The sequence below is a fragment of the Hippoglossus stenolepis genome, chromosome 18, assembly GCF_022539355.2.
Source record: "Hippoglossus stenolepis isolate QCI-W04-F060 chromosome 18, HSTE1.2, whole genome shotgun sequence".
Lineage (NCBI taxonomy): Eukaryota > Metazoa > Chordata > Actinopteri > Pleuronectiformes > Pleuronectidae > Hippoglossus > Hippoglossus stenolepis.
This window is the reverse complement of record NC_061500.1, coordinates 7521987-7548516: the sequence shown is the minus strand read 5'-3', so window position 1 is coordinate 7548516 and position 26530 is coordinate 7521987. Positions and strand designations below refer to the sequence as shown.

The window sequence follows — 26530 nt, the reverse complement described above, 5'->3', positions numbered from 1 at the left end:
TTGTTGAGATAATGTAAACAATTATAATAAATGTTCAGTTACTGTAAAACGTGGACACAGATAAAATCTTCTCGCCTCTCGGTGACTGGACGACTTGTTCTGTCTTTCCGTCCCGCTGCCTTCATATCTACACTTTGAAGGATTTCTTTGTGCACGAAGCGGCGTCTTTTGTTCTCGCTCTGCAGCTGAGCGTTTGCTTTGATGTTTCGAGGCGGATGGAGGAAGAAAGCGCAGATACAGAAAGGAGAATTAGCGGGGAGACGGGAGAGAATAGAGGAGGCCTACCGAGTGAAGATGAGCGAGATCGATGGCTCGGGAGGGATTGAGAGGAGAAGTGTTGGCGTCCAGGACAAAGAGCAGCGCTCCTCACACACTCCAGTGTCGGTGCTCAGCAATAACGCACAACTCTTTGTTCACATGAAAGCGGGGCTGCCGTCAGCTTATACTTTCCATGTGACATTCAGGTCTTAATCAAGACTGAAAGTGTCACCACTGACGTTCATTGTACAGCCACAGGGAAGTGCTTTCAGTTTGCCTACAGCTCCTTTGTGCAACTGCTGACTTTCAACTTGAAGAAATGCTTATATTCAACATATTAGGCATTTAAGGGAATAAGTTGATGCTGTTATCCAGAGCGACATTTGTATAATATGTAAGAGGGAGCTGCATTTCACAATCCAGAGCATCCAGGATGGAAAAGAGCACATGTCAATCCAAGATGGAGAAGGACTGAGAGGAGAGGATGAGCAGATCAGTGCGGGGATACAGGGAGATATACACGTGGCTGATAAACTCGCAGCACATAGCATGAGGTGGTGAGCTGGACTTACAGATTTTGAGCTCAGCCACATTTGTGTAGGAGGGGGAGAAGTTTGAGGGCGAGGCGGTCTGTGCTGCTCTGCGTGAGTTGCTGGAGCTTACAGCCGAGTTCTGGCCCGGATGAAGAGGAGGGAGTTGCAGAGGGCCCCGGAGCTGGGAGCAAATCAAAGCTTGGACCAAATACTGAGAGAGGAAGGGTTTGATTAGACAGATGCTGGTTCCCTGGTGAGAAAGTGTAGATTCAGAAGACAGGACGTGTTCCAGCTGCAGTGGGCAGCGCACTCACACAGGATCATGTTTTAACTTGATCTCGATCATGTTTTTACTGAAGTCAGTCAAAAGTGATGAGGAAGAGAGAGAAAAAGGAGCTTATCAGTCTGTGAGGTGGGGCACCTGCATTGGACATCACTGTAGTCGTGTGGATTCATTTTATCAGGAGGAGCATTTTTCTGGGATTTGTGTTAATTTTGAATAAAACAAAAAACATATACAAATATGAATGAAGTATCGGTAATGCAAACGTACAGCATTAATAAAATGTTTGCAATGTCTTCTTGCAGCAGAATACACAGGTTTTCACAGGGTATAAAATGTTAGGCTTTTTAAAGTTTAAAGTCTTGCATCGTGCTTTAAAATTAGTTTGTTGGTTCATTTGAAGTTTTTTTTTTCTTTTTAGCATTTCACCTTTTTTGACAGGAGAGTAACTGTGAAATAGGGAGAGAGAGAGAGAGAGTAGGAGAAGACATGCAGCAAAGGGCGGCTTCTGGACCAAACCTGCAGCCTCTCTATAAAGGTTTAATGAGTGAAATGTCGACATGCGGTAATAAAAATATGAACAAGACCAACATGCAACTGATTAGTGAGATAACGTGGCATTTTCCGGGTTATTCTTTACTAGGCTACTTGACTTTATCTTCATTTATGGGTTTAAGTAATTGTTGGACTCTGAGGGTGAAAGTTCTTTTATCAGGGTCTGAAGAATTGAACATGTTGAGACCTGCAGAAACCCTTTGGATCATAAGTATGTTTTGTTTAAATGCAATGAAATAAACAAGAAAGTCACATGTTTGTCTGTGTTTTCTTTCCCAGGTGTCTGATAAGTTTGCCTTCAGTTTGTTCGACCTGGACTGGGATGTATTCACGCAACATATTGAGGGTGCGATTAACAGAGTCCCCAGTTTGGAGCAGACTGGCATCAAGTCCACTGTCTGTGGACCAGGTATGTACACACACACACATCTCCACAGAAAATCCTGTCGACCCTTCTGGTAAATTTCTGTAACATTCTGCACGACGGCAGGTGAACAAGCAACTGCAATGGCACTTTTTAAATTGGACACATTCTAATTTAAAGGTGGAACGCATCCATCTGTAAAATATCGTGTTCACCGCTCCCATACTGCTCATGAATACCTAAACCATGTGTCTATGTGTCATGTTTGTAGAGGAGATAGTTTGATTAGTTCAAGCCCGACTCCTTGTCCAGGAAATATCACGTCGCCAAGTTGCCCCAGCCGATCTGTCGCTGTGCAGCCTGAAGAGTTTCAGCATGGAGTCGAATTTTTCCTCATCATATTATGATGCAGCTGTTTGGGTTGTGAGAGAGAGAGTGAGGGATTCTGTGAGGTGTTCTGAGAAAGACGGAGAGAAAACAGAGGGTGGAAGGAAGGGAAGGAAAAGTTGAGATGTGGAACGAAGTGGAGGAAAAGTTGAGACAAAGGAAGGAAGGAAGGAAGGAAGGAAGGAAGGAAGGAAGGAAGGAAGGAAGGAAGGAAGGAAGGAAGGAAGGTAAAGTTGAGACGTAGGATGTCAAGATGGAAGGAAGGAAGGAAGGAAAGAAAGAAAGAAGGAAAGGACATTTTAGACATAGGAAGGAAAAGTTGAGACATTTGAAGGAAGATTTATTTATTTAAGTGTGTTGAATTCACATTAGAACACAACCCTAAGTGATATATATTCACCGTGAGCTTACTGAGTCCTTGACTTCTTTACTTAGGAAGAGAACAGCCTGAATAGAGAGGAACTCTTCACCATGATCCAGGTATTACGAGTACGACGAGTATCATCTATATGTCCTCAGGAGGATAGAAAAATGATTAAAATACCACTTGGGGAAAGTTTTGATGCTGTTAACTTCTTCAAAATGTTTTCCTTTGGCACATTCAGCAGGTAATTGAATATGGCTGATGAACCACTTACTCTGTACCATAAAACAAACACACGTGCATTCAGGACATAAGAGAGAGTGCATCTGGGTATTTTTAGCCTCAGTGAGTGAAGTACTTGACCTTGGATCTTCTGCTCTTTAAGTTCCATTCAATAGCAGAACTTAAGTACTTCTTTATGCTCCCTGCACATAAACACTCGTATTTTACCCAAGCAATTAATAACTGAAGCTGCAAACATAAACCTTTATTAGAGTTGGTGTAAATTGTATTTATTTGAATACTCCTTAAACGTCCACATTACACAAAATAAAGATTTTAAAATCTAATAAAAGTATTATTAAGCTGCTTTCAGACATGCACTGCACTGAGATCAGTTCACCTCTGTGTTTACCTGGTGTGACCTGCTTTTGTTTCCCCTGACGCCAACAGAGTCTCTCCCTCTTTGTGTTTTGTTTTCAGAATCGTTCACGGCCGACCATAAGCCGCTGATGGGAGAAGCACCAGAGGTCAGAGGTTTCTTCCTGGGATGTGGCTTCAACAGCGCGGGTACGTGCCGCCGGGGCAGAGAGATGGAGAGGAGCGTAGGTGGAGGGGGATTTAAAAGAAACAAAAGAACAGAAAGAGAAATGAAGGGTGCATGATGATACCAGAGGGTAAAGACATCTCCGGTCGAATTGTTTGCCTCATAATCTTTACCTAAAACAAATTCTACGTTCTATCACTCACTGCGATGTTCTTTAAAGTGCTTGGTTATGAGCTTTCCCTTGAGGAAACGCCGAAGTGATAGAGCTAGAAAGGTCAGAGGAATCTACAGGGGCTAAATAAACAGGACCAAAACAAGCACGGAGAAGTGGTCCAAGAGTGTTTCGACCCAGCAGCCGCCAATCTCCGTGGACGCTCAACGTACAGATGAATAATGGAGTGCTTTCGGAGTCCAAGGAGGACACACACACACACACACACACACACACACACACACACACACACACACACACACACACACACACACACACACACACACACACACACACACACACACACACACACACACACACACACATTCACATACCAACAACATCCCAAGTCACTTTATTACTTCACTCACAGATGAGCTTACCTCTGACATTACAGGGGGAGGAAAGCGAGCGTCTCGGCAATCTGCAGAACGCAGATAGAGGGGGAGTAAAGGGTAAAGTCATCGCCATTAGTGTTGGGAGAAAGCTTTCTTCTGCGAATGACTCCAGGGGTCGAGATAGGTTTTATGACAATCGCTTGGGAGGTGCCAGGAGGTGGAGTGGTAACGAGTCAGCATAAAGTGGTTTCAACATTCACACAAACACCGAGACCTTGGATCTGACTTTTGACGGATTCTTGCAGTTCTTGAGACCTTCCTCCTCCCTCTCTTTCTTATCTCCCAAACATTTTATGTCTCATACTTTTATTTCTTAGACATTAAACAGAACACAAAAACAGATCATTTTGATTATTGAGTCATTGTGGCAAAAACAAATGAACAAAGCCACAAATGTACCATTTCATCATTGTAAATTTAATATTTTTTTGCTGGGGTTAGTTTTCGGGTTTCCAAGCAATCACTAAAACTTTGTCCATGACGAGCCTGGCAACCTTCAGGCGCTGACTCTTGGCGTCAAAAACACTTTTTAACTTGGGAGTGCATTTATTTATTGTGATTACGGTTCTTTAATTGCGTTTAACTGCTGCACCTCTGACCCAGCAGCATCACCATCATGCTCATAATCACAATAATGAGCACCTTCCCCGGTATAATGGCGAGCCGAGTTCTTTCATCACATTAGAAGGCTCAGGAAATTGCCCGTATCTAAGGCAGTGCTCCACGGAGGCTGAAAAAAGCCATTGGGTTTTGTGGCATAATGCGTCTTGCTGCTTTCTGCAATGAGACCAGATTCTCTCATCTAGTCACAGTTGTGCTGGGGTGGAGGACGCAGAGAAACATGGGGAGACATGATGGCAGCGAGGTGGTTTGAAGTCGTTTGTAAGTTTTGTAGAAACCGCATCAATTTAAATGTGCTGTTGCCTCAGATTTGAATACAGTCAAACAACAATGACAGTTGATTTAATACCAACAAACAATCACAATGGTTTGTGTTAGTTAGGGCTGAAAATAATACTTTTTCAATATTCAAGATTAATTGATTTGTCTGTAAGATACTAAGAAAATTAATATTAGGGCGTATTAAATTAGAAATATGTTTAATTTAGTTTTTAGTTCTATTCTAGACTATGAATGTGTTACAAAATAATGAATTCCTTAATATTTTAAAGGACAGTAAAAAGGAATAATTTACAATTGAAATAATTATTAAATTAAGTAATAAATGTAGAAATTACATTAGAAATACCAATTTTTGTCAGGCATTTAAAAGGGCAATTTCGGTTCCCATTTTCTTTTCCTTTTTAATTTACCCACTGTGTTTTCTTTTCCCATTAGCTGTTCAATTTGCTCAGTCACTTAGCGTCTCCTTTAAGCCTCTCTTTTAGCACTGTTTAGGTGTCTACATTTCTTATCACGCAAATATACACAGTATATATGATTACAGGGTCGCTGATGACAGGGAAGAATAAATACAGCAATCTGCCTTTTCTCCCTCTTTAAAAGCGTCTTGTTTGTTGGCAACATCGCTGTCAATTTCAGAAAAGAGGCAGAGAGCAAATATCCAACGACAATCTGAGAGCGACGCAGATGTGCGAAGAGGGAATGAAGGATAATGACATAGAAAGGAACAAATGTTTCCACAGCATCAACAAGCAATGATGTAGTGAGACACCAACAGCAGGGGAGGAAGAGGGGAAGTTCGGAGGCGGTGAAGGAGGGATGACAAGATGCGTGGAAGGAGGAATGAGGGGTTCGCACGCAGATAAACGCTCGCACATGAGCGTGGTTATCTCTGGTGACATTCATCAGTGTCACCTCGCCCTGCTGGTTGTCTCCACAGCATCTTTGGACAATTCCATCATCTCCTTCTTTCACTGTCCTCCCTCTGTCTCTCCCCCATCCATCCATCCATCCATCCATCCATCCATCCATCCATCCATCCTGCCCGCCACTCAAACGTCCACCCGGGCTTTAGTAGGAGTGACAGTGCCCAGGATTTAGTGAAGTGATAAGAGATGGAGGGAGATGGATGAAGGAGGGATGCAAGGACACACTGGTCATGATGCTGTATTTGAATTCTATACACGCGCATACACATGATATATACGCAGCAACACAAAACTAAAAGGGAGCAGCTATATAACGCAGCTGTTTGGGGTCTGGATGGATTGAATTCCCGGTGTTGCTGTGTGAGTGGAGATAAAGCGACTGCTGCAGCCGCTCTGTGCAGCTGATGAGGTCAGTTGGCCCAGGGGCAGCTGTGAGCGGGGGGGTCAAATGATGGTACAAAGGTCAAAACAATCCCCTTTAGGTCATGTGACATACAGAGGCTGTGGCCAGAGGAAACAAATCTGCTGCGGTCATACTCTTTTTATTCAGGTTGTTCTTCTGATTTCCAGAGTAGTGTTTGTGCAAATACCAATTATTTTCATTATCATTAAATCAATTTCTTTCTCTGGACTGATTTCTTTTATCATTTAAGTTTAAAAATATCAGAAAATAGTGAAATGTGACCATCACAGTTTTTCAGTCCAAGGTGACATCTTTTGTTTTGTTTGACATCCTATCAGGAATTTTCCTTAAACAAAACAGCATTACAATGATAATAATTAGTTAATCATAATTAGAATAATATTTCGAAAATAGTAATATTTTGTTGCAATTCTAATAAGTAATATATTAAATTCAATATGGGATTAACAGAGAGATATAAAGGATAATCCTCGTGTTCAATAAACTCAAACCTACGTCAGAGAATAAAAACAAGAGCGATTAAAGTCACAATTTTAGGGGGAATATTATACCTGCGTTAATATTATACAAATATAATAAAATGTGACCGGCAGTTTGTGTGACGTTGCTGCTCTGTGTGTGTCAGGCATGATGCTGGGAGGAGGCTGCGGTCGAGAGCTGGCTCACTGGATCATACACGGCCGCCCTGAGAAGGACATGTACGGATACGACATCAGGTACATCAGTGCACTCAAATATCTTATAAAAACACAAATGGTATGAGCAGTGGCAGCTACAAACCCTTTCTATCGGTTTGGTGTCACTCCACACAGCTGGACATCATTTTGAGCCTTTGATTTTTATCAAAGAGCAGCAGGAAAACCTGAATAATAGCAAAGCCTCAATGTGACTTTTAATGAGCGCTGATCTTTTGAATTCCCCTCCCTCCTGTCTCAGGCGTTTCCACAACTCGCTCACGGACAACGCGCGCTGGATCAGAGAGAGGAGCCACGAGTCGTATGCTAAAAACTACTCCGTGGTGTTCCCCTTTGATGAGCCGCTGGCCAGTCGAAACATGAGGAAAGACCCTTTCCATCAGGTACGATGAGCGGTTTGATCTCCGCACTTAAACACAATGTGTCTCGAGGAGTTCGAGGAAACAACCCGAACCTACGGCTCTCAGCTGTGAGCTACTCCGACTCTTCAGTGGCTTGATGAGTCATTTGGTTCAGGGCAGCGCAGGTTTCAATTGCAAAGAAATCTCTTGAAAAGGAGTGAAAAAAGGATGAAGGAACAACTCATGTTATATTATTAGACACATTTTTATACTTTGGGAAACACAAACCTTTGTGCAATTACAGTAGTACTTTAGGTTGAAGGGTGTTCTTGGTTATTTATATCCTGAATACACACATTAAGTTATTGAACTATTAATGTCAAGCAAGTCCTGTATGTGTCCTAATTACTCCTGATTAGTGTTGGTGTTATTGTTAAAGTGTAAAGTGAGCGCCGGTCAGCGGGGGAGTGACGAGGGAGGCACACGACACAATACGGCTCAAAATGAACGTAGCGGAAACCCGACAGTTCATTAGACATGTTAGATAATAGATACTATTCTTGTGCTTCTCTGTGAAATGTTATAAAACCATATTAATGCATATTTGTCTCATATCTGATGAGCATTACATTTAATCTTGGTTTTATCCAAGCACTTTCAGTTAAGTAAGAAGGGATTTTACTTTATGAGATAAAGTGCTGTGAGTGTGCTCCCAGGATTCGGACAGACACCTGTTGGAAAGGTCAGTACGTCACAGGACCAGTCATCTTTCAGCATTTCCTGTATTTTTAGAGGTTGCATGACTCACTTCTTTTCTCTCTTTTACCGGTTCGATTTCTGCTCTGCTCTCTTTCAACCTTTCCACTCGCTCTCGCTCTCTGTCCTGTTTTTTTTCTTTCTGGCCTTTACTCATGTTTCCTCTGATATTCTCTCATTATCACATCTTCGCCCCAACACAATCCTCTCTTCCTCTCCTCACCCTGTGCGTTTCTCCCGCTTCCTGTGGTCTCTGTCCTTGTTACAGTCTGTTTTTCCGTGAGAGAAGAAGGTGTGCCGCTGTTTCCTTCGCTCTATTAGCCTCTTTAACCTCACTGTCTGGTTGACTAATTGAGGCGGTGATGTGGTGACGGAGCAAATCAACAGATTAAACGATGCAGAAACCCGGGCTCGAACATCTGTATGCACATCTGTACAGAGAAGACGATAAATAGAGGCGATGAGGGAGTGTAGCTCTCCGTCACCTTGTCCTGCCTCCCCCCTTCCTCTCTCTCCCCCTCTCTCCTCTGGTCGGAATTCCAGGCAAATATATTCATGCATGAGGCAGTTACCAGTGTAACACATCCCCAGCAGCTACATTTATTAATGCGATCGCTGCCAACATGACTACAAATGATAGACTTAGCTGCCGTAGCCCGGCCCTGGATGTCGCTCAGCTTCCTTTTTCTCTTCAGCGCGACACAATGTCTTAATGGGACTTGCCACCATATTTGATGTATTAATTAGCCATGCTTTCCTGTTGCAGACCTCTGTTTGATATGGTGGGTGGATGTATTTTTATTTTCCATTATTGGTGTAAAACCATCTCCTCATAGACGTTTAAAAACCAGTTGCCATTTGGAACTTAGCTCTCAATGACCTTCCTCGTATGGGGCATTAACATGCATCGTAGGCCACAAGTGGAAAGCACAAGTACGTCAGAACACACCTGACGTGCGTCTCCATGTGCTCGAGCGACCACTTCAGATCGGATCTCACTTCCCCGCTCGATATGCAAATACTGTAAACACGTACATCATTTCTGTTTGCAATGCATTTCTTCTTCCTGACACAGGAATGAAAAGTAACAGAGGAAGAAATGATGCATTTTCCAGGCAAACCAAGTCATCCAAGATGTTTGGCTCTGCTGTTTTCTGTCTTGGAAGAAGCCAGTTTACACAATTTAAGAAGAATGAGTCTGAAGGAGTACATACTTGTATCCATCAGTGAAGCCCAGGACATAGTGTGCACACTGTTAAAAGAACGTGGCAGCGTGGATTACCTCCGACTGTAGTCTGAGCGATCACATCTCAATGGCTCCTCAATGCATTTTCATTGCTTTCAAACCTGTACTTAGTGCCGTCCATTTATGATCGGATCACAAAGGTGCAAGTCAAGGCCGGATTTGAACAAGGCCAATAAATCATTCCAATGAATCGCAGAATGCAGTGTTATTCGGATCCATTGTCCTGTTCTGCATTAACACGACATTTAAAGCACAAAATTCCTGCTTTTATCACAGCTTTCTCCAATCGATTAAGTGCAGGGTCAGCCATTATCATGTTACGGTTAATGTAATCACGGCGTCAGATTTAATGCGAGCCGGCTACAGAGCGGAGCACTCAGGTAGCCAGACTGCATCTCGAAGGAGAGCAGAGTCCCTGAGAGACTGGCTTTGTCCAACCCTCAGCTGCAAGCCCATTAGCCCCTGCTAATCACTCATCGAGGGCCATCACCTAGCAACTAGCCTTCCTGCTGCTGCAGAGCCTCAGATAAATGCAGGGGGTGGCACAGCGAAAACAGAAAAACACTAGAAAAGTCTGATTATTATCTTTTTTTAAAGAGCCTTTGTTTGTGATTCCTTGCTTGCATGTAATCATGACAGCATATGTTATGGCTAAGTATTCAAGAGGGTTGATTGGTCATGGGAGCTGTTGAGGTAATGAGATGGTCTACTTTTACAAGCTTTATATTCACAGCTCAAGCAGGCGCATCTCTGACACTCACACGTTTCCACCACCTCGGTAGCAGGAACAGTAAATATAGCTCAGTGTGGGTAGGTTTGGCAAGAGACAGCTAGCTGCCTGCTAGGAGGAAAGCATAGCAGAACATATACCTACCAACTGTGGGCGACTGTCAGTTTTAACAAGGAGGACGAGCGCTGAAATATCTAATATTAAATACTTCAGCACGCTTCAAGAGACCAAGTATTAACAGGCGTCCTATATTTGCAAGGCTTTGAGCTAAAACAGGGTTTTTATCATCACTTCTCATCAGTTCCTCCCTTGTAAGATTTTTAATAGTTGGGAAAGTTAATTTGCATGTAGTGAAAAAACTGCAGAGAAAGACTTTTATTATCACCCGACTGCAGTTCCTCTCTGACTGTTCAGTGTGGCAATTATAGTTAGTTCTATCAACTGTAAGTAGCCACAATCATTATTTAGTGCTTGTTTAGAAAACAATAGTCAAAATGCCCTCATACTTAATATCTGTGGTTGCTTGTCAGTGAATGTTTTCTCGTTTACAAATATGAGTGACGATACAAATTTGTGGACTTTTGTGAACATGTGCTTTTAAATAGAAAAATAAAATCATTTGCATTCGTTCGGTTTGTTCCAACATAAACACTGAAAATCAAAGCTTCTCATCCTTGTGTATTTTACCTCTTTGTGTGTGTGTATATGTGTGTGATTGTTTGTTTTAGGTGCTGATGGAGCAGGGCTGTGTGTTCCAGGAGAGACACGGCTGGGAGAGACCTGGCTGGTTCAACAAAGACGGGCCTGCGACTGTGAGACACACACACACACACACACACACACACACACACACACACACACACACACACACACACCATGCACGTGATCTATTTACTTCCATATATTGACAAAAGGCACTTGGAATGGCATGCTAGTGTTTTCTGAATAGGACCTGTTTGAACAAGCTGACTGCCAGTAATGGACAACACTGACTTCTCTACACTTAATGAGTAACGATAGGTAATTAATAATGATTAATCTACTACTCTCTATTATCTCTTGTCTTTGTTATTGCACAGGTTAAAGACTATGATTACTATGGAGCTTATGACATTCAGAAGAATGTGAACCACAAATACAACGATCTGCTGGGGAAGGAGTACACCTTCGGTTTCCCCCCACATCACAACGTGGTGAGCATAAAAGTGTGTGTGTGACAATGTGTGCGCTGCCCAGTAGACCAACAGTTCATTAACTGGATAAAAAATATTCTGGCGGTCAGACGAGTGTGAACATTCTCCGAAGGTTCCCCAGAGACGAGCGAACGCGTGTCCTCATGGGAAATAACGGCCCTGGACGGCAGACAGGGTAGAGGAGTGTAGTCTGTGAGTTTTATGGTGCGTGAAGGAGTTTGAGGGGCAGAGCCAGACTATCTCAGCAGCTCGGAGGACAAATCACACAGAGAGATGATGACAATCTTGATGTAAAAAAAACCTCGCTATAAGTTTTCCCTTTGATATATAAGTGTCATGATGAATGCTGCCTTCAAGGATCGAGCTCCAAAGATGCGCTGTCATTGTAGAAAACTCACGTTTGTTTCGATTTTTTTCAATGTCATAATTGGACCTGTGTCGTGATTTTTCATTTTTTGTCTTCAAATGCAGATTAAGAGCGAGTGCCTCTCATGTAGACACGGCGTGGCTGTGTTTGACATGTCCTACTTTGGAAAGTTTTATCTCACCGGACCAGATGCCAAGAAGGCGGCTGATTGGCTGTTCACTGCTGATGTCAACAAGAAACCAGGTCAGTCTGGCTGCTACCGATACACACACGGAGCGCACACACCGCACGCACAGGCACAGACAGATGGAGGAGGAGATTGACTGACAGAACGAAGAGGTCCAATACACGGATAGAGAATCTAAACAAGGTGGAAGCACAGTAGGAAAACACTCCATGCTTCCACACACTCTCAAAAATACCCCTTCTGCATGTATAATATAATATAATCGCTTAGTGACGCTGGTGAAAGTGGTGGCAGGGGAGACTTCATCGCCTGATCTATTTGTAACTTACCTGCCCACTCCCTGCAGTCACAGACATGTCGGGCATTCAGGATCTAGATATCTGTCAGTTTGTCTCAAAGAACTGCCACAGAGCAAATTACTGCTCTGCACAAGAGATGTGGGGGACGCTGGTCTCAAGCAGGGCGGCTTAGTCTTCACGCCCCCCAACAGTGACATCACTTCTGGAGCCAGAAAAGTTTCCCTTCAAGCTTTAAGATCTAGTGTTCAACAAACTCCAGGAAATGTGACACCCTTGAAAACAAAACATTTCAATCGCCACCTGGTGGCTGGCTGCAGTATAGATCATAAATCCTGCCTCCTCCATGTTAGTGGATGTGACATAGACCAAACAAAGTACACGACAAATTAAGTTTTCTCAGAGATGGTCATTCGAGGTAGTTCTTATCACACTGAGGAATTTTAATCAGTTCCTTGATGCTAGAATGCAATGATTGACAGCTGAGACTGACTCACGATTGGTTGGGTGCATGTATCGATGGGACCTCCGACCTCCAACAGCTGCTGCTCATAATCTGGCTCCAAATCCGGGAGTGGAAGTGGAGAGGTGTCTTCCATCTTCCAATATGTGATGCTTTCTGTGAGGGACTGAGCAGGAGGAGTCAGAAAAATAAGAAAAATATATATATAATTTGTTTTGAGCTGATAAAAGAGTTCAAAAGAACAGAAACATCCACTTTAACGTGTAGCTTCTTGAAACAGCCTTTATTTCTCTGTCACTCCCTCTTTCCGTTTTCCAGTTCTTTATATTTAACAATTATACGGTTGATTCTTGCTCAAAGAATATTTCAAATTAAACTTCACCAACACATTAAGCCCCTATTTTCTTTGATTCCCCCGACAGAATGAAACTATGTTATCAGTCATTCAGTCAAATGAGAGATGGCAGTCACGTATTAACATGTCACTTCATCCATCAGCTCCTTTGGCCGATGGGAATACGCACACGTTACGTTACGCTCTCGTAATTAGACACAGACTTCATTCATTAGTAAATTATTTTGAGGACGTCTTCTTTGTGAATATCTGTGTTAATTGATGCTCTCGGCCCTCATTGGGTTTTAATGTGTTCCATATTTCAGTCATTTCCTCTGTAACCATTGTTCAAAAGAGACGAGGTTCACGTGTCGTCAGGGCGACTGTCTGTGTTCCCTGGAGGCAGAGAGTGATAATGATTGCTGCCTTCAAAAAATGTATAAATAACAAAGCCGCGAAAGAAGTTTAAACAAAACACAAAAAAAATCATAATTGTTCACGCATGAGATGCAGGAAAGCACAGAAACTAAAATACTCACAAAGACTCAGTTATTAACAGAAAAATTACCCCAGATTCAGGTTCATTTTTTTTTAATTTCAAGATTGCTGTCGACTTGGTTCCAAGAGAGCACACACTTGAAATTGGCCCACAAATTACGCCTCTAGAATTAAGTGTGTGTGTGTGTGTGTGTGTGTGTGTTTCAGGCTCCACTGTGTATACTTGCATGCTGAATAAAAGAGGAGGGGCGGAGGCTGACCTGACAGTGAGCAGACTGGAGCCCGGCGCCGCCATGCTGCCCCTGGCACCAGAATCCAACGGTGAGAAACTGTGTGTGTGTGTGTGTCTGTGTGTCTCTGTGTCTGTGTGTGTCTGTGTGTGTCTGTGTGTCTCCATTGTTGTATCCTTTCCTTCTTATTTCAATCTGCTCAGCACCTTGAATCTACCTCTGTAAGTGAAACGGGCTTTGTAAATAAAATAGCCGCGCCTTGCTTTGTCATTCCGTCGCTGTTGTCTTTTGTCAGCTGTCGTATTTTATTCCTTGTGGGATTCATCATTCTGTTGCAGATGTATTGTTGTTTTATTCCGTGCCCTTTGTTGTTCTGTCTCCCGGCTCATCTCATCAGTTCTCCTGTGTTCTTCATCAGTACTAAAGTTAGATGCAGATCCATTTGTTTCACTTTCTTTAACATTGTGGGCATTTTTGACATGTTTACTTTTCTCGGTGAATAATTCATCGATTTGAATGGGAGTTGTGCACTCTGAGTGTGATTTTAGTTTATGTCTTCTTAAATATATTGAGGTGACACAGCTTGTTTAGACAAATATATTGTATAATATATAAGTGCATTTTAATGTTAAATGTTTAAACCTCCCTGTCTCCATTTCTTTTGTTGTATTTTCATGTCGTTATAAATTTACATACTGTTGTTTTTAGTTTGTCGTTCTGCTGAAAGGTTTTCTGTCAGATGCTCCATCTTTCATTGTCTCTGTCCCACTCCTCTTAATCATTTCCTTCCTCTCCCCCCCCCCAACCCCACTGCTTCAGGTGATGCATACTACCTGGCCATCGGAGGCGGCGTCGCCGAGCACAACTGGAACCACATCAGAACCGTTCTTCAGGACCAAGGTTTCCGCTGCCAGCTAACAGACCTCTCTGAGGAGATGGGCATGCTCAGCATCCAGGGACCGAAGAGGTGGGACAGTAATGGAGGAGTGGGAGGGGGAGATGGCTTCGAATGAATGGGAAACGGTGACGTGATTTATGTTTCTCCAGATTTATGGTCTTAAGACGGGTTGTGATTCACATCCTGGGCACAAGAGGGAAACTGAATATACCAACTACTGGACCCATAAAAGCAGGTTAAGTGTCTATTCTCAAGATCTGGAAATAGACATAAGAGGAAAGTAGAAGGCCGGGTTGACTGTGAACAGAACATAGAAGTAGCGAGGTTCAAGGTTAACTCTGCACTTCGACGTCGGCATCTGCTGTTAAATGAGATTAAAAGCGAGTGATGCTGATGTTAAAGGTTTCTTAGAGCAGTTTAGATTAGACGTTTAAGACAAGAGACATTTTGTCTTTTAAATAAATGTATGGTGCGGTTGTATGGATGTATTTTTAACCAGCTCTCAACATGGTTTCAATTTATTTCTTGTATAATAACTTATTTCTGCCGTCATTTAACTGTTGCATCATATAACCCCACAGTGGAAACTGGTAACCCTACTAACTACAACTAACCCTAATCCAACCTGAAGCTGTTCTCCGTCTCAGAGCATGAGCTTCAGCATGTTATTAGCGTGGAGACTGATGCATCACATTACCATAATTAAAATGAATCCTACAGAATCACGTCTCATCGCCTGCACTGTCGGCGATGCTTATCCCCATGTGTAAACACTGAGCTAATTGTCAAATACCGTTAATCAAATATTTTAAAATTAGGTGTAATTATGCGGTTTAGCAGTGATTCAAAGTTGCAGATTTTATGATCCTTTAATGTGGACAACCAGGGATTACATCTGAATACCATCAAACACTGGGTTTATCAGAGACTGTGGTGTGTACATAGCTGCTTGTTTCCATTGGATGAGCCTCTGGATCTGTGGTACAGGAGAACATCTGAACGAGGACTGCAACTCTCATGGCATTCTGAATTTATTGATTTATCATTTTGTCTATAGACGGTCAGGAAACATCACAATTTTCAGATATCTTCGTCACGTGTTGTGATTTGTCCTCAGTTTAGTAACACAGAAGATATAGGGAAGCAGCAGCGCCTCATGTGATGTGAAAACCACATCACAGTATCATAGTATTACCTCGGTTTGCTCTGTGTATATATTAATATAGTATAGTATGAATATTAATACTAAATATTAAATATTAAAATATGTAATTCTTTAAAAACATGATGATATTTAAAGTAGAAGCAGTTAAACTTGTAATTGTTCCTAATTAACTTATTTATTAACATCTTCTTAATTTTCTCTTCTTTCAATACTTTCTTCCTGCTTTTAGCTCCAGTTTTGTTATTTTCTTATTCTTGGAGTTTTTCTCAGTAAATGTCTTTAACTCACTAATCAAATAACCTGATCTTTGTTTATCACCAGCACCATCATGTATTGGTTTCCTCATCTGAAGATGGTCTTTCACGTTCGGACAGAGGCAGCACTCCGAGCTTGTCACTTTCTTCTTTCTTCCTACAGTTTTCTTTTGTTCTTCACTCAAAGTGCAAGCCGGCCACTTTTACCTCTTCCCGAGCTCATTCTCTGAGCTCCTCGTCTTCTATCTTTTTCTTCCCCTCTCACCTCCTTCCTCCTCCTCTTTGTTCCTCCATCTCACCAGCAGCAGGGTTCAGGCCACTCTGTTCTCTGTGTGGGCTGCGTCTTCTGTTCTCCTAAGTTTTCTTGTCTCTTAGTCCTTGTGTCTCTAGATTTTTATCCAGCTCTTTCTCAGCCCCCTCTCCCCGCTCTTCCTTTATGGCTCTGCCGCCTGTTCTCTGTGCCCTCATCCCCTTCTTTTCAAAATATCTCTATCCCTCTTGCTTTTGTTGCTTGCATCAAACCACAAATCAATAGATCAAGAGGTCGCGGATTCTAAAACTGAGACCAAAACGTCCACAATCTGATATTGTGATACAGGATTTAGAAACTGCGATACTCTAAAACCCAACCCTCTGCCACCACTGCAGGTTCGGCCTGAACTCATATTACCTTCACCAAGTTTTTGTTTTGTTTGTTTGTTGTAGTTGGAATGATTACAAGTTCACGGACTAAAGACTGCATGGACAGTAAAAGCTTTACGGATGATTGCGCTGCACACAGCTATATAATGCAACTACTGTTATTATGATTAAACATTTGCTTTATTATGAAACTGTGGCAGGACCAATTAGAAAATGACCCGCCGCCACAGTCTAGATTATTAATGGGAAACCCTGTTTTGACATGGAGAGATATGCATTTGCCTCGGCAGAAGAATCCATTCTAGTTACTAATGTAACAAAACAAAATTTTTGTTTCTCCCTGTAGGGCGAGCCATATATTTTGTAAATATTACATTTGTTGACTTTGGTCCACTCACGCCCACAGTAAAACTTAGGTTAGTTTAATAAGCTCAAGACGGATGCCAACCTAGAGATCGCAGACCTCAGGGTAAATTCAATTCAGCTGTGTCGGTACATTATGGATCGCCCCAAACCCAGAAAACACAAACAAAAAAATCCAGGTTTGGGGCGAACCATGGATTTGTAGAATTGTTGCACCCCTATTCATAATAGATACACACACACACACACACACACACACACACACACACACACACACACACACACACACACACACACATTACGATGCTGATTATGGAGCTCATTGAGTTCTCTAGAGCATCCAAAGCATACTCCGCTTCTGAGTGTCTGTGTTTGCGTGCATGTGTGTGTGTGTGTGTGTTAACAAGATTGGCATCTCTCTGCACAGAGCTGTAATGATTCTCAGCTCCTCCGTATTGTCTCCACCAAGTACCAATGTTTGGGTCTCATGAAGCAAATTGATCTCTTTAAAGCTCGAGAGGAGAGAGGAAATTACAGCGTTTATGGATGTTTGTCGGTGTTTTCCTTTCCAGAAACGTCTGATTCCAATTCTCTGGAGAGGGGGATGTCACTAAACTCAGCAGACTCCCTCTCGCACAGCTTGGCAGTGCGGTCCAAAGGGCGAAACTGGTGCCTGCTTGGTTTGATGTTTCACAAACCTAATTTCCAAAAGTGAAATTATGTGATATCCTTAAAAACAAGCCACGTGTGTTCGTATCCTTCCTCGGATCCAGAGCTGAGACACATTTAATTAGCAAGTCAGTGAAACAAATTGGTGGTTGCAGGACCCCTGTACCACACACACACACACAAACACACACACGCACACACACACAAACAGAGAGAGCCATTCACTGATTATATATAGCTAATTGGCCTTGCTCTTGGGTTCTTGAGTTCAGTGAACAAAGCCTTGCATGAGGGAGAACAGAAACCGGAGGACAGCCTGAAGAAAACATCAGACTGTGAATCATCCCCACATGGATGCCTGCACACATCCATATATGCAAGAAATGTTTTATTCACATATAAGAGACCGTAGCGGCATACGCACATTTCTTCATCCACATCAGTTGCTCTGTAGAAAGGAGGACACCCACACAGATACACACACACACACACACACCACACACACACACACACACACACACACACACACACACACACATGTGCACACAAACGTAACCTGTACCCTTCCCCAAATATCTTCAACCCTGGCTCTCCGCCACGCTGCTGCAAAAATATCTTCTAGAAAAGGCCCCACGCACTGTTTTCTCTAGCAGCCCACTCACAAACATGCAAGTGTGCAAGGAGCAAAGTAATCTAAACTTAGTCCCTTTTTCTGTTGACTCATCTTTATATAATATTGATTTGTGTGTGTGTGTGTGTGTGTGTGTGTGTGCGTGTGCGTGCGTGTGTGTAGGAGAACTGAACTTTTTACAATATGTTTTGTAGTCATTTTTTCTTGAAATATTCAAGGTTTTTATTTAAAAAACAGATGATTATTTTTCTTAAAGTTCCAGTATTGATGATGCACAGTCTGATAAACCACAGATACAGACTGAAGCACTCTGAAGGGCATTAGTCAATTGTTAAATAAATTATGCAACTTAATACCAGATCAAAAGTACGTTAAAGGTCATTAACTGTAGTTTGTGGATGTAAAGTGATGTTACATGAAAGAATGCGTTTGTGCCTCTGTGTCGGCATTTCGTTTTTCGGGTTTTCTGTCCGTCCCATTCTTGTGAACATGATATCTCAAGAACTCCTTGAGGGAATTTCTTCAAATTTACTACAAACTTTCATTTGGACTCACAGATGAACTGATTAGATATTGGTGGTCAAAGGTATCAGTGACATCATGTTCTTGTGAACATGATATATCAGGAAAGCCCTCAGGGGACTGTTTAGCCTTGTGAACGCTTCATCTTAAGAACTCCTCAAGAGAATCCTTTCAAATCAGATTCACTGATTAGATTTGGGTATTTAAAAGTCAAAGGTTATATGAATCTGCAAAAAACGTTGACTGAAACTGCACTTGTTGACGGAGGTGTCCAGCTCCGTTGCAGCATTTCAATTTTTTCTTAATTGTTGTATTTCATGTTCCAAATGGAGATGCCGATGTGATGCAAGACAAATTTCAGATGTGTCTGATTTGTTTTATCGATCGATCATTATTAGTTGTATTGATCTACTTTAAATACACTGATTTTCTGTGTTTTCTGTTTCTGTGCAGTCGAGAGGTACTTCAGGAGGTGCTGGACACAGACCTGAGCAACGAAAGTTTCCCCTTCTCTACCCACAAGGTTGTAAACGCAGTAGGACATCAGGTGAGACACACACACACACACACACACACACACACACACACACACACACACACACACACACACACACACTTGATGCCTCAACTCATTTCTACATTAATTGGATGTGGTGCATTTGTCAGCTTCATAATAACCCTGTCACTGCTTGTTAAATAAAAAAAGCATAGTTAATTAAAAAATACTTTTATGCAAATCACACACTGTGGAGTGAAAGTGTTTTATTATTTCAAAGGTTCAGTCGACAGGGACTGATGACATGTCTGTGGTCTCACTCTATCCACGGTTTTTGTTTCTCCACCTCTTTCCAATTTCAGTTTCTTAAAATGTTTGCCCCTCAGGTCGATCAGCTCGAAACAAAGTTTGTCTTGCTGTTGTTCACCAGCAGCGTGGAAATCACATATTCATTAAAAATACTTCGCAATAACAGGAACAAAAATGCTGAGAGGTACCGAGGCTCAGCTTCTCGAGTTGACCTCCACAGTGTCTCATGCCTCGCATCAAAGAGCATGTTGTTCTGGCACGTGCATCAACACATACTGTGCGTACACACACACACACACACACACACTGGGTCTGTCTTAGTTGCTTTTGCATGAATTATGCAGCACTCCATTGATGGCAGTCAGTATCTCCTCACAGCTCTGCAGGAGTGTGTGTATGTGCGCGTGCAAACTGTTTGTGTTGTGTTCCATCCCAGCTGGTTGCTGGCCTTGTCCGGGTGACATTTTAATGGCTGCACTGCTGCGAGAACAGTGCTCGCTCTGCCCTTTGCTCCACTCATAGCTCATTAGACTCTCTCGCTCGCTCTCGCTCTCTCTCTCGTGCTGGTATGAATGTTAGATAACATGATTTCACGTTGGTTTGAATTGTTTCGTGCTTGTGTCTGTGCTGTGTTTGTCTTTTTATTTGTCCATCTGGAAAATCCACAAATGACAGTGGTGCGAGAGGCGTCCGTGTGTTTTTAAGTCTGTGGCTGGCGTATGTGTATTGAGTGTGTATTGTGAACATGCGCAGGCTTACATGTACTGTCCTCTCCAGAGTTTCATGGTGTCCATATGGGGCCCAGGGTGATCCTTGGCTGGCCAGATGGCCTGGCTGTCACAGCACCCACTGGGGAAACTGTTGGAGAGAGTTTTTTCTTTCCTCCTCATTTTTCACTCACTTCCACATTTACTTCCCCTTTCCTCCTCTCCTTTGTTTTCTCTTGTCTTTCACAAACATATACATTTTTTGGCATCCTATTCTGGTATTTGTCAACATGGATTTTATTCTCATATTTTTTCTATTGTGATCATAATGGTCTGACAAGTAGAGAAAATACTTAAAAATCAATAGAAATAAAAATTCGAACCCTAATCATTAAATTTGAAATTAAAAACTGAAATTTCTCCTATAGAAATCCAGGTGGATCCTGCTCTTGCTGTCTGAATTGTCTGCCATGGAAATGTGCATTCACTAGTTTCTCTGCGTTAGAGTTGGTTCAAGCTCAGAAAAAAAATGTTTGTTTGTGTCTTCAACTTTCCAAATTGAAAAAATAAGTTTTCATTGATTCCCTCTTTACTCTCGGGAGAGGCTCTAGCTGTAGGTAAAGCTCTACAGCTGCTCGTCAGTTCATTACAGCAGCTACAGGGATTTCCAGGGGACGACTTTCTGTGTCTACCTTCTGGGAGAAAGATTTGAGATGATTTCCATTAAACTGAGGTATTAAAAAAAAAGAAAAAGCTGTGGGAGACTTCTTTTACCTTCAATATATCTCAATCTTTCTCTGTTATCTTTTCTTGTGTATTTTCTGTCCCTTCCATCATCATCACCTCTCAACCCAAGAAGCCTTGATCTCTTTGACGACTGAAAGAATTTTGGACACGTTCATTTCTAAACATTTATCTTATCCCTGCATCAATTTTAATCTGGTTCTCTTCTGCTCTCTGGATGTCCGTTTTACTTTCTTGCAGCAGCCGCACATTGAAAGTGCTGTTTGTATTAAAATACATGACAAGTTAATCTGGTCCTTGAAGATGAAGACTCTGTGTGTATGTGTGTGTGTGTGTGTGTGTGTGTGTATATACTGTATATGTGTGTGAGCTAGAGAGAGTGAGCTCAAGCAGAGTGGTGGCAGCTTGGTCCTCTGCATGCTTTTTCCTCCGACTCTCTCTGAGCCTCCTCTCTCCTCCTCCCTCGTGCAGGTGCGAGCCATGCGTCTGTCGTTTGTCGGGGAGCTCGGCTGGGAGCTGCACATTCCCAAAGACGCTTGCCTTCCGGTCTACCATGCTGTCATGGCTGCTGGTGCAAAGCACGGCATCATCAACTCGGGCTACAGGGCCATCGACTCGCTCAGCATAGAGAAAGGTAATAAGGTCATGATAAGTGCCCCTAATAAACAGATCAAGCTGAGTTCTGGTCTTGGCTGACAACTCAATCTCCTGTTATTTAGTTGTGTGCTAATCATGTCGTCCTCTCGTAACCAGGCTACAGACATTGGCACGCTGACCTCCGCCCGGACGACACCCCCTTGGAGGCGGGGCTAGGCTTCACCTGCAAACTGAAGAGTTCGATCCCGTTCCTGGGTCGCGATAGGCTGGAGGAACAGAAGAAGGAGGGGCTAAGGAGGCGCATCGTCTGCTTCACCATTGACGAGTCAGTAAATTCTGATAAAAAGCACTGGATAGAGAGAAGGGAATGGAGTGAAGGCTTCTGCAACTGATATAACTATAGCTGGAAATCAATTTGAGAACAGTCTCATAGATCAGAAGCTTTAATATTAATGCATTTACTGAGCTTAATGCATTTACATTCTGTATATGAGTGTGTGCAGGAGAAAGGCTGCAGTGATGGAACGCTAAATTAAACTTTAAAGGAGTTGATTTTGTGAGTGTGTGAAAGAAACAGGGCATGTGTGGTGTGTGTTTTAATGTAATTACATTTTCCCTTCTCTCTCGCTCACTCTCTTTCTCTCTCTCTCTCTCTCATAGGAAAATACCGATGTTCGGTCTGGAGGCCGTTTTCCGTAATGGAGTTCCTGTCGGTCACCTACGGCGTTCTGATTATGGCTTCTTTATTGACAAAACTATCGGTTATGGATATATCCGCAACCCTGATGGAGGAGTGGTAATGTTCACTTTTGTTATTTCTCATTTAGTTTCATATTTAGCCTCATTTCTCTTCTGTTTTCTTTGTGTTGCTCTGCTGATAATAACGCGACAGAACGTACACAACATAACAGATGGAACAACAGACAAGATGGCAGGAGAGATTATAAGTTATTTGCTGAAGTTGCGTGTTTAACGAACAAGACATTTTTTGAAAATGTGAAAAACCTAAAACAATACGTCGGTATTTGTCGAGCTTTTAGATCCGTGGCTCTGAGAAGGAGCTGAGTAGGTGTGTGTGCAATATAAATGTTGTGACCAGCAAAACAAACTCTCGGCTTTGTCGACTTATTTAGTTTGGAAATGCACAAACTCAACACATGCACAAAGACACACACACACACACTCACACACACTAAAGTCAAGAGGAAATTAATTAATCCCAGTCGATTTTGACAACTGGCATCCAAACACTTGATGCTGCTGTTCTTGCAACTACAACCCACTAATGATGAAATTCTAGGTTTATACGATGGACTGCTTCGACACATAAAGACTAAAAACCAGGATATAGAATGAACTCACTTTCATTATAGAAACCTGGTATCGGTTTGCATGCAGCAGGGTTGCCTTTAACAATCAGGGCTTGGGAGGATTGTGAAGGGAACAATGAACAAATCCATGTAACTTTGGATCCTACCTGGACTTTGATCTCAGGTTATCGACGTGTAACAAGTGTGTGTCCGTTTATACTGAGACAAAAGCATCGCTGTCCATCCTGGCGTTCCTCTGCAGGAAGCTCATACGACTGTAGATGTTTTATTTTGTCCCTGAATGAGATTGTCATCTGGACAGAATCTGTGAACACTGTGCCGTTCTCTCCAAAGGCTTCGCAAATGGTGGCAAGGGAGAGATGTTCTTTGTGTGTGTGTGTGTGTGTGTGTGTGTGTGTGTGTGTGTGTGTGTGTGTGTGTGTGTGTGTGTGTGTGTGTGTGTGTGTGTGTGTGTGTGTGTGTGTGTGTGTGTGTGTGTCAGTGACAGTTGAGTTGCAGAGCTGCATGGAGGCAAGAGGGAGTCAGTCAGTGAAAATTACCTCTCTGTGTTACGAGGGACCTGACATTGACTCATGAGAGAATGAATTGCTCACAGTGCTTTTCGAACTCCCGTGTCATCCTCTGGTGTCAAATTCGAACACAGTGAATTTGTCACTTCTTGATTGCTGCCGTCGCTGTTTTAATTTCCAGCGTCTCCTCATTCCAACCCGAAATTAAAATTCTGTCCTCTCTCTCCTTTTCATTCTCTCTCTTCCTGCCTCTATCAGGTGAGTGCTGATTTCATAAAGAGCGGCGACTTCACCCTGGAGAGGATGGGAGTGACGTACAAGGCCAAGGCCCACCTCAAAACTCCATTTGACCCTGAGAACAAACGGGTCAAGGGCATCTATGCTTGAGGACCACAGATGAAAAAAACAAACAAACTGAAAACAAACACATTCTGGTTGGAGGATGAGGCTGAGAGGGGAGCAGCTGATTCTTCTCTTCTCTTTCATGGATGGTCTGAAATCTGTATCGCGGTGTTGAAGAGGTTCTGAATTGAGTCTGTTGTGTCTGAGTGTTTTGTTGTCTTAAAGGTGATTTAAGGGTCTCCGCTCCAGGTTATTGATGCCCACTCTGGATTTGTGAGGTTGGTAAATATGTGTTGTTATCGCCTGTAATCAGGCAGCAAACACAGCGGTAATTCTGATTCCCTCCCATGATTATACTGTAGGTGCAATGGTGGCAAGTTCTACATTAACTACACCATCTGCTGGCTTTGTGACTATACCACAGCTAATAGGGCTGAAAGTGACAGATGTGTATGCGTGTATGGAAGCTCATTACTGCCAACATGAGAGAAAAAAGATCCTTTAAGCCAATATAATGAGAAACTTTCACCAAATAATGGTTTAGTATCTTCAAATAAAGAGAAACTTTCTCAAAATCTAATCATAGGGTACGATCATACGTACACGAATGCAGGGGAATTTCACAGGTTCACCAAAGTTGAACTAATTTCTTCCTTTTTGTCCACAATATATTTGATCCTATTATGGTGCTGTAATCTCTCGTATATTTTTCCTGTGAGACCACAGAAAACTATATTAGGGAATACATCAAGTATTCCCAAACTACTACACCGTTGCCCTGCAGGTGTCTGGAGTGAATTACAATGACTGATGTTTGTGCGGATAGAAATGAGTGTTACTTGCTCGTGTGGTGTCTAAATGTGCGGCTGAGTGTTCATCAGAGGTGGAGGAGCAGGTAGAAGAGAAACAGCCCGAGGCGCAGAGAGGAACAACCAGGGACTAAACACAGCTGAGGAAGAATGATGACAGGAAAAGACTTCAGTTAACAAGAAGCAGCTGTTGATGTTAGCATGCTGGTACATTGTACCAAGTTAAAAAACTCCCGTTTGTCTTATTTTCAGTCAAAACCAATACTTTGTGTATCTGCTTCACAGTATTCTCTGTAAACAGATTATATACAGGCTGTGGCTGAGGGATGAGATTCTTCTGGTTTCCGTTTCTAGTTTGACCAATCCTGTTTGAGCAGGCTTTGATCACCCGCAAGTAAAAGGTCGGCGTGGAGAGCGAAAGAGGCGAGAACACATATACCAACATGAATCAGCTTTTTAAGTTACCTGCCTTCATGTGCAGGTATTGAGCCAAAATGCCGTCCGGACCTCAAACACCTACAAAAAGTGTGCAGAGAAACATTCGACCCGTGTTTAACTGTAAACAGTGTTTGGCAAATGGAAGATTAAAAGTCTTGCCCCTGAATTTCTGCTGTTTAAACAAGAAGCCTTGAAATATTGGCTGTTGCCTCCAGAGGCGAATCCATCGTCAGACGAGAACCGATGGCCTCGACCTTATTTCCAACAGTATCTTTAAAACTGTGAAGCATCTACGTGGTGTGATCATTAAAAACCACATGAGCCTGATTAGCAAACACTTATCATTTGAAACTATGAGCTTATTAAAGTGGAGCGGTGCTGGGTTCAGTGGGACTGAACTGTAGGTCCGGGGGAAAATCACTTATATTCATTGTGCTGAATCAACAGCCTGAGTCAGTGCAGAAACTCTTTCTATTCTGAACTGTTGGTGCCTTTACATGTGAACTGTTTGTGTTAATAAGTGATAACAAGCTTGCTCCTAATTGCTCCTGTTTCAGTGTCGACAGGAGAAAGTGTGAAAAGAAGAAAACACTAGTTTATCGCCTTGTTAACTGATTCATGTCTTAAATCCTGGTGCTGGTACATGTACAGTAATTAAAGCTATTTTGGTATTTCTTTGTGTTTACATGAGTGTCTTACGAGTCAACTACAAAATGTGCGTCTGTAGATTTTGTTTTGACACTTGATATTTTATTTAATTCTGGATTGCATTTTCCATCTGTGTTTACGTTAACGCTCTTCAGGCCAAAGAAGAACCGACGCTCGTTACACGCGCTGTGTGAACATCAGCTGAAAACAGTGGTAGAAACTAGAGGAAGGCGTCTGTGTGTTTAACTCACCTCTCAGATGTGTGTGTGTTTCGCACAAAATGTTTACTAATGTGGAATGATTCATGGATTCTGCCCAGACGACCATTAATCACTAGAATGGTTGTTCTCAGGAGTAGCTCAGGTTAATAACAAGATTTATATGGGAAATGTGAAACCTACTGATAAACACTATCACCGCTGGTTCTCTACACCACATGTTTCTCCTCGCGCAATTTACTTTCTCTTCTTCCCTCAGTGTGACGGTGATAATAAAAGCGGGGAGAAGTGCAAACAAAATTATTAATTTCCCTTCCCTGAGCTTTTTAAATATGTTTTTTTCGAAATGTTGCATCCTTGTTATTTCTGTCGTGTAACAGTTTGACCAATTTAAAAGACAAACTGATCAGTGGCTCGTTGTGATGACCAGTTACATTATGAACTTAATGTTAATTTAGGGATTGATTCTGTCCGAAGCCATACATGTGTTAATAAATGCCTTTTTAACTGCCAACATTTTTGTGACA

The 26530-nt window shown here is 42.3% G+C and overlaps 1 protein-coding gene across 1 annotated transcript in view; it reads left to right on the top strand.

Annotated features, from left to right (window-relative positions):
• The window catches only part of sardh (sarcosine dehydrogenase), a 35054-nt gene extending 8537 nt beyond the window's left edge, over positions 1–26517 (top strand). Inside the window, exons 9-22 of the mRNA XM_035183914.2 lie at positions 1909–2038; positions 3447–3533; positions 7001–7091; positions 7312–7453; positions 10872–10955; positions 11223–11336; positions 11808–11946; positions 13689–13802; positions 14531–14678; positions 19309–19402; positions 21583–21745; positions 21865–22033; positions 22369–22504; positions 23807–26517. Of these exons, the coding sequence (XP_035039805.2) occupies positions 1909–2038; positions 3447–3533; positions 7001–7091; positions 7312–7453; positions 10872–10955; positions 11223–11336; positions 11808–11946; positions 13689–13802; positions 14531–14678; positions 19309–19402; positions 21583–21745; positions 21865–22033; positions 22369–22504; positions 23807–23935 (1740 nt within the window). The 3' untranslated portion in view covers positions 23936–26517. The remainder of the gene's footprint in view (positions 1–1908; positions 2039–3446; positions 3534–7000; positions 7092–7311; positions 7454–10871; positions 10956–11222; positions 11337–11807; positions 11947–13688; positions 13803–14530; positions 14679–19308; positions 19403–21582; positions 21746–21864; positions 22034–22368; positions 22505–23806) is intronic.
• Positions 26518–26530: the final 13 nt, after the last annotated feature.